The 13,527-nt window shown below is 39.4% G+C and overlaps 1 protein-coding gene across 2 annotated transcripts in view; it reads right to left on the minus strand.

Moving 5' to 3' along the window:
* BTRC (beta-transducin repeat containing E3 ubiquitin protein ligase) overlaps positions 1-13,527 on the minus strand; it is a 191,223-nt gene that overhangs the window by 125,219 nt on the left and 52,477 nt on the right. For both annotated transcript variants that reach the window (XR_002772618.1, XM_012803680.2), the window contains exon 2: positions 4,173-4,280. Coding sequence is in view for 1 of the 2 variants with exons in the window: in XM_012803680.2 (XP_012659134.1) it covers positions 4,173-4,280 (108 nt within the window). In the remaining variant the exon portion in view is untranslated. The remainder of the gene's footprint in view (positions 1-4,172; positions 4,281-13,527) is intronic.

The following is a 13,527-nucleotide window of genomic DNA, read 5'->3' on the forward strand; positions in this document are numbered from 1 at the left end:
GGCGCCGAGCCACATTTTGTTTTGTTTAGAGAGAGAGTTGCAACTAAAGTGCAGTGGCATTATTATAGCTCACTGCAAGCTCAAACTCCTAGGCTCAAGTAATTCTCCTGTCTCAGCCTCCCAAGTATCTGGGACTACAGATGCATACCACCACAATCAGCTAATTTTTTCTATTTTTTTTGTGGAGACAGGGTTACTACTTTTGTTTAGGCTGGTCTCTAACCCCTGGGTGAAGTGATCCTCTCAGCTCTGCCTCCCAGACTTCTAAATTACAGGGGTGAGCCATTACACCAGACCCCTCCATGCATTTTTTTTGCTAATAATATAAAACTCAATCTGCTAGACAGTGTTACAAGGACTTAACAGAAATCAACTCATTTAATTTTAACATTAACCCTATAAAGATAGATACTATTATCTATCATCCCCATTTTACTGATAAGGAACTTGAAGTACATAAACAGGTCAAGTGCTTACATAATGGGTCTTAGCTAGAAAATAACAGAACCAGGCTCAAATCCCAAGCAATCGGACATCAAGGTCCATGCTCTTAATCACACCATACATTGACGTTTAGGGCTTCTTTTCTAAGATGTTTTCTTAAGCATCTTGTTTCCACCTATGCCATGCAATTTCACTCCTACAACAAAATTCAGGCCCCCACATCTGATTTATTCCTGCAAAATCTTCCAGCAAAATTTCTAAACCAATCTTTCTCCAAAAATTCTCCAGAGGTAATAACTTATGAGGGGATAACTTTTTAAAATCACTATTTGTTTTGATTAGGCCCAGATAAAGAAAACCTGATAGTGATGGTGAATTCACTCACAATCTTTCCTATTGATCTTCATTTGGCCTAAAGCAGTGGTTCTCAACCTTCCTAATGCCACAGCCCTTTAATACAGTTCCTGTAGGTCATGACCCACAAGTTGAGAACCACTGGCCTAAAGACTCAAAATCACTTTAGGACAAACAAAAATTTGTTTGGCTTGGCACCCATAGCTCAGTGGTTAGGGCACCAGCCACATGGACTGGGGCTGGTGGGTTTGGACCTGGCTAGGGCCTGCTAAACAACAATGACAACAACAACAACAAAATAGCCGGGTGTCATGGTGGTCACCTATAGTCCCAGCTACTTGGGAAGCTGAGGTAAGAGAATCACTTAAGCCTAGGAGTTGGAGACTGCTGTGAGCTGTGATGCCACAGCACTCTACCCAGGGCAACAGCTTGAGGCTCTGTCAAAATTAAAAAAAAAAATTAGGGCTCAGCGCCTGTGACTCAAGTGGCTAAGGCACCAGCCACATACACCTAGGGTGGCGGGTTCGAATCCAGCCTGGGCCCGCCAAACAACAATTGACAGCTGCAACCAAAAAATAGCCAGGCGTTGTAGCGGGCACCTGTGGTCTCAGCTACTTGGGAGGTGGAGGCAGGAGAATCACTTTAGCCCAGGAGTTGGAGGTTGCTGTGAGCTGTGATGCCACAGCGCTCTACCCAGGGGGACAGCTTGAGGCTCTGTCTCAAAAAAAAAAAAAAAATTAGGCTCACTTAAGAAGATGGTCATGCGGGGAGGTAGTCAACTATGGAGGCTCTACTGTGTGTAGCTATCAAATAAAATTTTATATATCCAAGAGCAATAATTCTCATCAGGTTCTCAAAGAGGTGCATGACCTCTGTATGGTGAAGAATCAACCTCCAAAAAGAGCTCTAGTCTTTGCTCTGTGCTAGTAGGAGGTTGTCTGTAGGTCCCTGGACCACCTTACCTGATAGCTTTAGTACTGGACAAATGTGATTCATGTTAGAGGTGTTAAGCATACCTTATCAGTTCCAAGAGCAGGAATAAACAGAGACCAAAGGCATTAGTGTGACCTACAGAAAGGGCTGTAGACTCAAGTCAGCCATGTGGGCAGTATGATTGAGCTCCAGTGAAATCTCTACACACCAAAGGCTGGGGTGAGTTTCATGGTTGTTAATGCTTTTTCATACACTGTGGCTGAAAGGGCTGTAATACCATCCCTAATTTCATGGAGGGAGGATGATAGGAAGTTCTACAGTTGGACTCCTCCCAGATTTTGCTCTATGTGTCTCTTCTTTTGGCCATTTTTAACCTTTACCCTTTCCCTGTAATAAACTGTGGTATAATTGCTTTTAGTGAGTTCTGAATCCTTTCCAACAAATTATTAAACCTGTGAGTGGTCATGGAGGTTCCTAAATTTGCAATTGGTTTCTTAAGTATGGAAATTACTATTCCTCAGACTTTGCTGATTGGCTAAATTCATTGCAACCAAAAAACAAAAAGTTAAAAAGCCAATAGGTAAGGCCGAGTGTGGCAGTTTCCACCTGTAATCCTAGCACTCTGGAAGGCAGAGATGGGAAAATCACTTGAGGTCAGGAACTGGAGACCAATCTGAGCAAGAGTGAGACCCTCTCTCTACTAAAAACAGAAAAATTAGCTAAACATGGTGGCACACACCTATAGTCCCAACTACATGGGAGGCTAAAGCACAAAGATAGCTTGAGCTCGGGATTTTGAGGTTTCTGTGAGCTAGGTTGAAGCCATGCACTCTAACCCAGGCAACAGAGTGAGAACTAGAGAATCTGCCTCAAAAAAAAATAGGCCCCAATAGGCTAGACCAGTGGTTCTCAACCTGTGGGTTGCAACCCCTTTGGGGGTCAAACAACCCTTTCACAGGGGTCACCTAAATACATCCTGCATATAAGATATTTACATTACGATTCATAATAGTAGCAAAATTACAGTTATGAAGTAGCAATGAAAATAATTTTATGGTTGGGGGTCACCATAACATGAGGAACTGTATTAAAGGGTCATGGCATTAGGAAGGTTGAGAACCACAGGGCTACACTATGGTTCCTCAAGGGCAAGATCTTTTATCAATATGACATATAGTTAACATATGAGAATTTCACTTTAAAATAAATAGATACTCTCTGGATATCAATATTCTCTAATAATAGCAATAGCTTTTAGACCGATGATCATAAAAGCAGCAACCATTACCTCACACCTTTACTGTACCCATTACACACAAGGAAACAATTTACTCAAGATCATGCCATCAGTGACAAAGACAACATTTAAGACTTGATTTGACTAGAGGCTACGTGCTTCAATATATTGTATATCACAGTACAAGCAAATAAAAGTTTAATATTAAATTTTGTAAAAGAAAAATGAAAATCTCCTGCATTATCATTACTAAATAGTATCATTAAAGACTAGCAACTATTAGCACAAGTCAGGAATGTGACAACTTAAGTTCCCCTTTTTTAACTAATGCTTAGTTATAAGCATTCTGCTACTTACAGCTTATCTTCAAAATTCTTCTATATATAAAATATGAACTACATGGATTAAAAATGAATGTAAAAAACTAACCTGTTGTGTATTAGTATAAAATGCTAAACACAAATTCCAAATACCTGAGCTGGACAGATAACACTCTGACAAGAAAACTATCACACAGTACAAATTAGATTACCCTAATGTGTAAGCCATGAGCACCAAGCTCTTTCTTACATTTTCCTCTACAATTTTCCATTTTTTTCTAAGAAAATGAAGAGAACTAGAATCCATCAAGCTATGCAACAACAGTGAGACTGTCTTAGGCTGAATATTGTAAACAAAGGTTTCAAAGGCCTTTTCACCTTGAAACTGGAATCATTAATCAAGATATCAATAAAACAGTTTAAATAAAAATACACAGAGTAGTATAATAACCAGGAGATACTCTGAAAAGAGCACTAATATTTTTAGTAACTGTTTAAAAAAAAGAGAGAGAGATGCTCAGGCAATTGATTATAATTACATTAATCAGTTTTATGTAGGTCCAGAAAAAACATTACATACAGAATTTTTATTTATTGAGATTACTTTAAAATTGCTGTCATACTTCTACTAGATATGAAACCCAACAGGCAAATTGTGCTATGTCAATTTTGGCAAACCAATCATGATAAAAATGTCTTAAGAGTGGATTGTTCTGGATCTACATTAACAATTAATCATTAAAGGTATTAAGCGATGTGAAATACAGGCAATATGAAGGAGAAGGGTGAATATAAGAAAAGCTTGGGAAAGAAGTAGGGACATACTAATGAATTAGACACACAAACTAATGCCCGCAAATAACCCACAGAGACAGAGAAAGTACCTGGAAAGCTGTGAGTGCGCCAGTCCCTGGGTTATACAGGCATCGCAGCGAAGGCATGCTGTCCGCCAGGCTGGAGCAGCCCAGCCACAGAGACCTGGGCATAGAGCACTGCAGAGAGAGGACAACTATGAGATGGGACAGTATGAGACAGGATGGCACAGATTACAGGAATTTTCAAGGCTTGGCAGAATGCAATATTCCAGTTGCAGCTGGCCTTTATGACAGAAACATCTTCAAGAAACATACTACTTACTAGCTCTAATCCAGAAAGAAATGTAAAAGGGGCACTAGGGGCCAAAAAGCAAGGGGTAATAAAGAAGTTATAGCACAAAAAGCAAATATTCAGGCCAAATTCTTGTCCCTATTCTTCTATGTACAAGTCTAAAGGAAATCTACTTCTTCTTTTTTTTTTTTTGCAGTTTTTTGGCCGGTGCCAGGTTTGAACCCACCACCTCCAGTATATGGGGCCGGCGTCATACTCCTTGAGCCACAGGCACCATCCCAGAAAGCTACTTCTTAATCCAATTAATCTCTCTCTTTTTTTGTTTTTGCAGTTTTTGGCCAGGGCCAGGTTTGAACCCGCCATCTCTGGTATATGGGGCTGGCGCCTTACTCCTTGAGCCATAGGTGCCACCCCAGAAATCTACTTCTTAATCCACTTAATCATTTCTTTCCCTCTATGTACCTCAATTTATCTCCCATAAATTTGCCACAGGTGAATATGGTACAGACTAAGTAGAAAGAAGAATAGAGTTCACTGTAACATTATAATATTAGAAATAGTAAGCTAGAAAACAAAATACTTCAGACTAAAGATTTTTTTTCTTCCTCAAGAAGGAAGAGTAAAAGTATGATATCTCTACGGCTTTGACAGCAACCAACTCTGAACAGTTTGCATTATGTTTTATGTATCTTGTTAGACTGCTATTCATTAACCAAAATGCAGTTACCATAGCAGCTGCCTTTTCATATTCCCAGATGTATTAAAGTGGGGGTGGGGGAAAAAAAACCAAACAGAAGGGAAAATAACAACAAAGACATAGACATAGAAAAATAAAGAGAAAGAAAGAAAACCAAAAGCTGCTGGATGGTGGTGCCTGTAGCTCAGTCAGCAGGGCGCTGAGCACATATACCAAGGCTGGTGGTTCGAACCCAGCTAGGGCCAGCTAAAACAATGACAATTGCAACAATAATAACAAAAAAAAGAAAATAGCCAGGCATTGTGGCTGGCACCTGTAGTCCCAGCTACTTGGGAGGCTGAGGCAAGAGAATTACCTTAAGCCCAAGAGTTTAAGGTTGCTGTGAGCTGTGACACCACTGCACTCTACCCAGGGCGACAGCTTAAGACTCTGTCTCAAAAAAAAACCAAACAAAAAGCTACTGATATTAAAACTTTCTAAAAAAAAAAAAGTACATGCAAGTGTATATACATACAGTGTATTCAGTAGCAAAAAAGGGGTATAAAGTACAATTTCTAGCAACTCTAAATAATATTGGCATTATTGTACCTGTAGCTTTATAAGACAATATACATTTCAGAACAATTTTTACATACTTCACATTTCTCTAAAAGTACACAAGACTCAAGTTTTGTACCATTAACTTGAGACTGCTATTTATAGTCTAATAACTAAAAAACTAATTATATAACCATAGCACATATAAAAACAGAAATACATATTTTTATATATAATGGTCAGCACGGGTAACATTAAACTATAAATTATAGATTTTGAACATTTAATGTCATATGCTTTTTTCTTCTTAAAACACCGTAGTTACAGGAATTAATACTCAGAAACAATATGTGGTATTCATTGTTGACACCATTTATAGTTGACAAAAGAATAGTGGGCTGCAAAGAACCCACAAAATTGATCTGACCTTGATCCTTGCATTCAGATCATTATCTTTATTTTAAAGTTTAGTAATTGAAGCCCAGGAGAAATTAATATTTCTCCACAATCATGAATTTACACAGTAAAGAAGTAGGGACTATGATGCCAGCCTATTACTTTTTAGTATGGAACTCTTCCTCCTGCCTCCTTCTATCCCCAGGTCAGAATGTAGATAAAACTTCAAAAGAAGGGTATTTGCTAGATAAAGACATTGCTGGTAATATACTGAGTGAAACAGTTTAACCACTCTGAACTACTACAACAATCTCACAATTTTGTTCTATTTCCAACGTTTCTTCACCTCAAGCTATAATCCATTTTACAAACAGGAGCTAAATAGAATAAATAACTGTCTTCACTTTTTTATCATGTCACTTTCATCAATAATTCATAATGGCCTCCTATATCTACAGTATGAAATATGAGCACTCTACCAATCAATTTCCCCATTGCCTATGTCAACTCACCTCCTCTGTCCTTCCAATTAGCCTTGGCACTCTAGCTAATTAATATTTAATATTATATAATTAACATATTAATAGCATTGATATTTTGTCCAAATTCACATTATACTCCTACTCCATTAAATTTATAATTGCCTTCTCTCTCTCACTCTGCCAACTACCCTTTCCTTAATACTATGTATACTAATTTCAGTCTCTTCCAGCAGTTCTCATATTTGAAAAAGAAGGCAAAGGAGAGAAGAGAATGAGGAAAATCGCTAAAAAAGCTTCCTTCCTCTTGAGAATCACTGTTCAACTCATATTGCTATTCTACACTAGAAGTATTAAGAATGCTTTGCTTGGCTCAGTGCCTGTGGCTCAAGCGGCTAAGGCGCCAGCCACATACACCTAAGCTAGAGGGTCTGAATCCAGCCCGGGCCCATCAAACAACAATGATGGCTGCAACCAAAAAACAGCCGGGCATTGTGGCGGGCGCCTGTAGTCCCAGCTACTTGGGAGGCCGAGGCAAGAGAATCGCTTGAGCCCAGAAGTTGGAGGCTGCCGTGAGCTGTGATACCACAGCACTCTACCTAGGGTGACAGCTTGAGGCTCTGTCTCAAAAAAAAAAAAAAAAAAAAAGAATGCTTTGCTAAAATAATTTCTAAGTACATGACATTATCATTTTCTTAAGACTAATGTTCTTATTTTTTCTTATGAGGCAAGAGTTTGCACTACTGCATGGACTACAGTAAGTTAGTATCATCAAAGTTTACTGCAAACTCAAATTCCTGGGCTCACATGATCCTCCTACCTTACCCAGTCTCCTAAGCAGCTGGGACTATAGGGATGTGCCACCCTGCCCAGCTAATTTTTCTTATTTCTTTTTTTTTTTTCTTTTGTTGTTCCTGAGGCTGGACTGGAATTCCTGGCCTAAAGCAATCCTCCTGAAGTGCTAGGATTACAGTCCTGTGCCACCAGTGTGGGCCTTGTAAGGCTAACATTTTAATCATTTATTCAGTATTTATTGAATGCCTTCCTTGTAGTAGGCACCAGGACTAGAACAACAGAACAACCAACAACAAAGAAAACCACACACACACAAACCCGTCTTCATGTAACTTATACTGATTGTAGTGAAATTCTCTTGACCTTAAAACTTCTATTTAAAAATCCTTAACATAAGAGAAATCCATTGTTATGAGTATCTCTCATGGGCAATGAAAGATGGTGTACATTAGTAAGCAGCCAGTTAAAGTTTTGTGTATATATGAGAGGTAGAAGAAACTCTACAGTCATTCTGAAGTAAGGACTGCATTTGAGAAAAACATGAAAGATAAATGGCAGGAAATTTTTTAAAAGGAAAATGAAAATACCAAAGAGGAAAAAGGAAATAGTGGAAGAAAATGGAGGTAGCACTGAAAGATAAGATAGTTTGTCACTTTTCCCTCTTCCCTTCAGAAAGGGCCAGACGGCTCATATACTTTTAGCAATACCAAAGTCATCTGTATGACATACAGCACAGTTGAGTTTGCTAGCTAACCAGATACCCTTCACCCACACACTTAGGACTCCTTTATTGTCTTAATTAAAATAAACATATTTGGGGCGGTGCCTGTAGCTCAGTGAGCAGGGCGCCGGCCCCATATACTGAGGATAGCGGGTTCAAACCCAGCCCCGGCCAAACTGCAACAACAACAAAAAAAAACCAAATAGCCAGGCATTGTGGTGGGTGCCTGTAGTCCCAGCTACTCGGGAGGCTGAGGCAAGAGAATCACCTAAGCCCAAGAGCTGGAGATTGTTGTGAACTGTGATGCCATTGCACTCTACCAAGGGCGACAAAGAGAGACTCTGTCTCTAAAAAAATAAAATTAATTAATTAAATAAAATATACATATTTATTTGTATTTTGAATGTTCCTTCATAAGTTTATTTATTTAAGACAGAGTCTCACTTTGTCGCCCTTGGTAGAGCACTGTGGCATCACAGCTCATAGCAATCTCCAACTCCTAGGCTTAGGCAATTCTCTTGCCTTAGCCTCCCAAACCCGCCACCCTCGGTATATGGGGCTGGTGCCCTACCCACTGAGTCACAGACGCTGCCCTCTTTGTAAGTTATTTATTTATTTATCTTCTGCAGTTTTTTGGCCGAAGCCGGGTTTGAACCCCCCACCTCCAGTATATGGGGCCGGCGTCCTACTCCTTTCAGCCACAGGCACCACCACCCCCTTGTAAGCTTTTAAGGTATTCGTTTTGTACATGATTTATCTTTTCCATTTTACATAAGATTCTGTGTTACTTCTGTGATATGTAGTTGCTATATTATTATGAGTTTCCTTACTTACTCTAATGCTGCTCCTTATTCATTCATCCCTATCATCCTTCAAAACTCTTAACAACTAAGAATTTAAAAGGGTTTACTTTACTCCCTTAAACTAAAAGTCTAAAATAACATAATCGATAATGAACCACATGTACCCAAGAAAGCTACTGCATATACTAATGTGATTTCCAAAACAGCATTAACTGGAAAACACCACACAGAGGATGCATTCCTGATTATTATGAGCCAATTGGTGGGGGTATGAAAACCATACCTGAACATAGTCAGATGTTGCATGTTACCATAAAATTTTATATGTTATGGCTCAATTTAAAAACTAATTTTCAGGGTGGCGCCTATGGCTCAGTGGGTAGGGCGCCAGCCCCATATACCGAGGGTGGCAGTTGTTCAAACCCGGACCTGGCCAAACTGCAACAAAAAAACAGCTGGGCATTGTGGCGGGCGCCTGTAGTCCCAGCTACTTGGGAGGCTGAGGCAAGAGAATCACCCAAGCCCAGGAGTTGGAGGTTGCTGTGAGCTGTGTGACGCCACAGCATGCTACTGAGGATGATAAAGTGACACTCTGTCTCTACAGATAAATAAATAAATAAATTTCAAATTGGTTTATATTGTAACAATCCTAGCCATACTGGTATATACCACTTAAAAACACTGAGGAAAAATGTAATTACAAAATAAATGGAATAAGCTATAACTTTTACTCTACCTATTTCCCTTTTATTTTCACATTCAGGAATGTTTTCTAAACAAAGGAGAAAATCAAAGGAAATTTGGGCAATAGTAACAGTGGAAAGGACTACCATTTTGTTCACCATCCTTATGCATTGTATATATTTCAGCATCCTTCTGACTGGTCACTTTCTGACAAAAATGTAAGACTTTTAAAATCCTTAAACAGTAAGTAATGCCCTTTAAAATTTATCTTTAAAATACCTGAAAAGCACATGTTAAAATTTAGGCTGCTATTGCTGTTTCTCCTTGCAAATTATATTCAAATTCCTGATATTTTCCTTCTACATTTAGAAAACTTTTTATTAACAAAACAAAACAGGCTCAGCACCTGTAGCTCAGTCGTTAGGACTCCAGCCCCATACATCAGGGCTGGTGGGTTCGAACCTAGCTGGGGCCTGCTAAACAACGACAACTACAACCACAAAACAAAAATAGCCGGCGCTGTGGCGGGCGCCTATAATCCCAACGACTTGGGAGGCTGAGGAAAGAGAATTGCTTAAGTCTAAGAATTTGAGGTTGCCTGAGCAAAAATGAGACCCCGTCTCTAAAAATAGCCAGGCAGTGTGGCAGTACCTATAGTCCCAGCTAATTGGGAGGCTGAGGTAAGAGGATTGCTCAAGCCCATGAGTTTGAGGTTGCTGTGAGCTATGATGCCAAAGCACTCTACCTAGGGTAATAGCCTTGAGACTCTCATAAAACAATAAAAAAAAATCCCCCCAAAATAGGTTCTAAACTAAGCTATAGTACAGCAACTACATTCTGATGTTTAAGTATTTAACTTACATTAACTATTTTTGTTTGTTTGTTTTTTAGTGACAGAGTCTCATGTTATCACCCTGGATAGAGTACCGTGGTGTCACAGCTCACAACAACCTCCAACTCCTGGGCTTCTATTGCCTCAGCCTCCAGAGCAGCTGGGACTACAGGCATCCGCCAGAACGCCCAGCTATTTTTTTGTTAGTTTGGCTGGGACTGGGTTCAAACCCGCCATCTTCGGTATATGGAACCGGTGTCCTACCCACTGAGCCACAGGTGCCGCCCTGTTTTTTTAACTTGTTTAAATTGTTAAAGAACTTGTGAATCACTTACTCCTTAAATGCAATCTCAAAACCACAACAAAATTTAGTTAACAGATGTGTTTCCATCGTACACAAATCCACCCATGAACAACTAATCTTATCCCAATTGTAAATCAAAGTAAGTTGAAGACTATAATAATATATTACGATTATTGTTAACCAGTTGCATGATTTTAGCAGCTTTTTAAAAGCATACAGAACATTAGGAAATTTTAAAGGGCCTCAACATGTTTCCTACTACCTGAAGAAAATAGGGGGGAAAAAAAGCCTGAAATGTTACAATAAAGGGCTTCTACTGCTTCAAGAATACAGTATCTAGTTCCCATCAGGCTCAATGGCACAAATTCATTTACACAAAGAGTGAAAATCTCCACTCCTCCCCCTACACTTGCCTGCCTGTCAGGGATCCTCTTCACTGATAGAGGGCCCTGCAGGCAAAGGGCTGGCCTCAGCATTTACTATATGAAAGCTGAATGACAAAATCTCCTAATCTCAGGTCCCTGTTGGTTAACTTCTAGGAGTAATAGAAGCTATAATAATCAACAATAAAAAGACTGCTGCACTGAGAGTTTATGTATCCTTAAGCCGTGGAATAGAAGAACTCCCTTTTCACTATTCTAGCAACTAAAAAATTCAGAGAGAACTACAGTATTACATAGGTCATGTAATACATTCAGGCTCTACCTACACAAATTCAAGGCTGCCTCTTAAGACTCTCAGCTTAGTTCAATTCAAAGGTAAAACTCCCTCCTGTCACATAGGATAATTATATCTGCTTAGCCAGGCTGCACAAGGTGGTGGTAAAACTAAAATAAGGATTCTACAAGCTGCACAGAGCAAAAAATACATATAAGTTGGTATTACCAAAAACAGGTTTCCATGAATGCCACTTGCATTTTAAAATATTCCGGGAAGGGAACATGAATCAATAAAGTCATCTACCAATCAAATATTTATTTTAAATTTCCAGAGTTGATATCAATAGAGTACAAGGAGAGGACAAGGAGAGTTTATCCGACATAAATTGTTTGCAGGCTTTGTAGTAGAACCCTTAATCCCCTTATTTCATTTAAGCATTATGACTCTGTCAAAGAATTATTAGTATTTCTATTTTAACAGGAGAATAAACCCAAGTTTAGGGAAGTTACAGTAACTAAATGGCAATACTAGAAATCAGATCCCAGTGTGTCCATCTCCAAAGTTCATAGACTCACCACTTCGGAGACCTGTTCTCAAGTAGTTTACACTCTAATTTAGGGAGAGTTATTACTCGCATAAAAAGTAACTACCAAGACAAATATAATAACATTATTAAATTAAGTTAGGCAATAGCTGCTATAAGTTTAATTTTCTTTTTTCTTTTTTTTGAGACAGTCTCACTTTGTCACCTTCGGTAGAGTGCTGTAGCATCATAGCTCACAGCAACCTCAAACTCTTAGGCTCAAATGATTCTCTTGCCTCAGCTTCCCAAGTAGCTGGGACTACAAGCACCACTTCCCCAACACCTGGCTATTTTTAGAGACGGGGTCTCGCTCTTGCTCAGGCTGGTCTTCAACCTGTGAGCTCAGGCAATTCACCCACCTTGGCCTCCCAAACTGCTAGGATTACAAGCATGAGCTACTATGCCCATGTTTAACTTTCTAATATTCAGAAAAGTTCAGTCACAGGCTTTAATTTTACTTTAACACTTTGTCTCCTCTAGCAGATGCATTCCTCAGAGATACAATTCATGTATTACTGGTTTTTTTTTTTTTTTATAATAGACAGTCTTTCTTTGTTGCCCCATGCTAGAGTGCCAGGGCATCTTAGCTCACAGAAAGCTCAAACTCTTGGACTCAAGCAATCCTCTTGCCTCAGCCTCCTGACTAGCTGGGGCTACAGGCATGCCACCATTATCCCCAGCTAGTTTTTTCTATTTTTAGTAGAGATAAGATCTTGCCCTTGCTCAGGCTGGTCTTGAACTCCTGAGCTAAAGCAATCCACCTGCCTCTGCCTCCCAGAGTGCTAGGATTATAGGTGTGAGCTACCACACCCAGTTCGTCTTATTTTTATCTCCAGTGTTTGGTCTTAATAGGTGTTCAATGTGTATATAATGGTGAGAGATCAATGAAAACTACATATCCAAGAAAAGTAAAAAATGATTAACCTGAAAATTTAAAAAAAGCATTATGTGCCTATATCACATAATGAGAATACAGATAAAATAGTACTGGTTACATGACTGAGTCTCTGTGAACTAGACTGGAAGGTTATGTGTCAGATACAGCTCTTTCACAATTCATTACCTTATTCATCTATATAACCTAGTAAGGTAAATAAGACATAAAGAGGTGAAATAATCAAAATTGATGAGTACATAGTTAAGTAGCTAAACTGGGATTCAAAACGAGATATTCAGATTACCTATGACAGAATTATGTAAAAATGGCACTTAAAAAGTTACACGTGCAGTTACACATCATTTATTAAGAAACAAGGAGCAAGCCAGGCCCAGTGGCTCATGTCAGTAATCCTACTGGGAGGCCAAGGCAAGAGGACTGCTCAAGTTCACGAGTTCAAGACCAGGCTGAGCAACATTGATTCTCTGTCTCTAAAAATGGCCAGGCATTGTGGCTGGCATCTATAATCCCAGCTACTTGGGAGGCCCAGGCAAGAGGAATGCTTGAGCCCAAGAGCTTGAGGTTGCTATGAGCTATGATACCACAGCACTCTACCAGGGCAACAAAGTGAGACTCTGTCTCAAACAAAAAAGCAACAGGAAGCCAAATATAGTTTAGGGGCACTGGAATGACAATAGAAACTAAAGAATGGGCTCGGCGCCTATAGCTCAACCGGCTAAGGCGCCAGCCACGTACACCTAAGG

This window comes from Otolemur garnettii, unplaced genomic scaffold (assembly GCF_000181295.1).
Source record: "Otolemur garnettii isolate 467f Iridium unplaced genomic scaffold, OtoGar3 scaffold00021, whole genome shotgun sequence".
Classification (NCBI taxonomy): domain Eukaryota; kingdom Metazoa; phylum Chordata; class Mammalia; order Primates; family Galagidae; genus Otolemur; species Otolemur garnettii.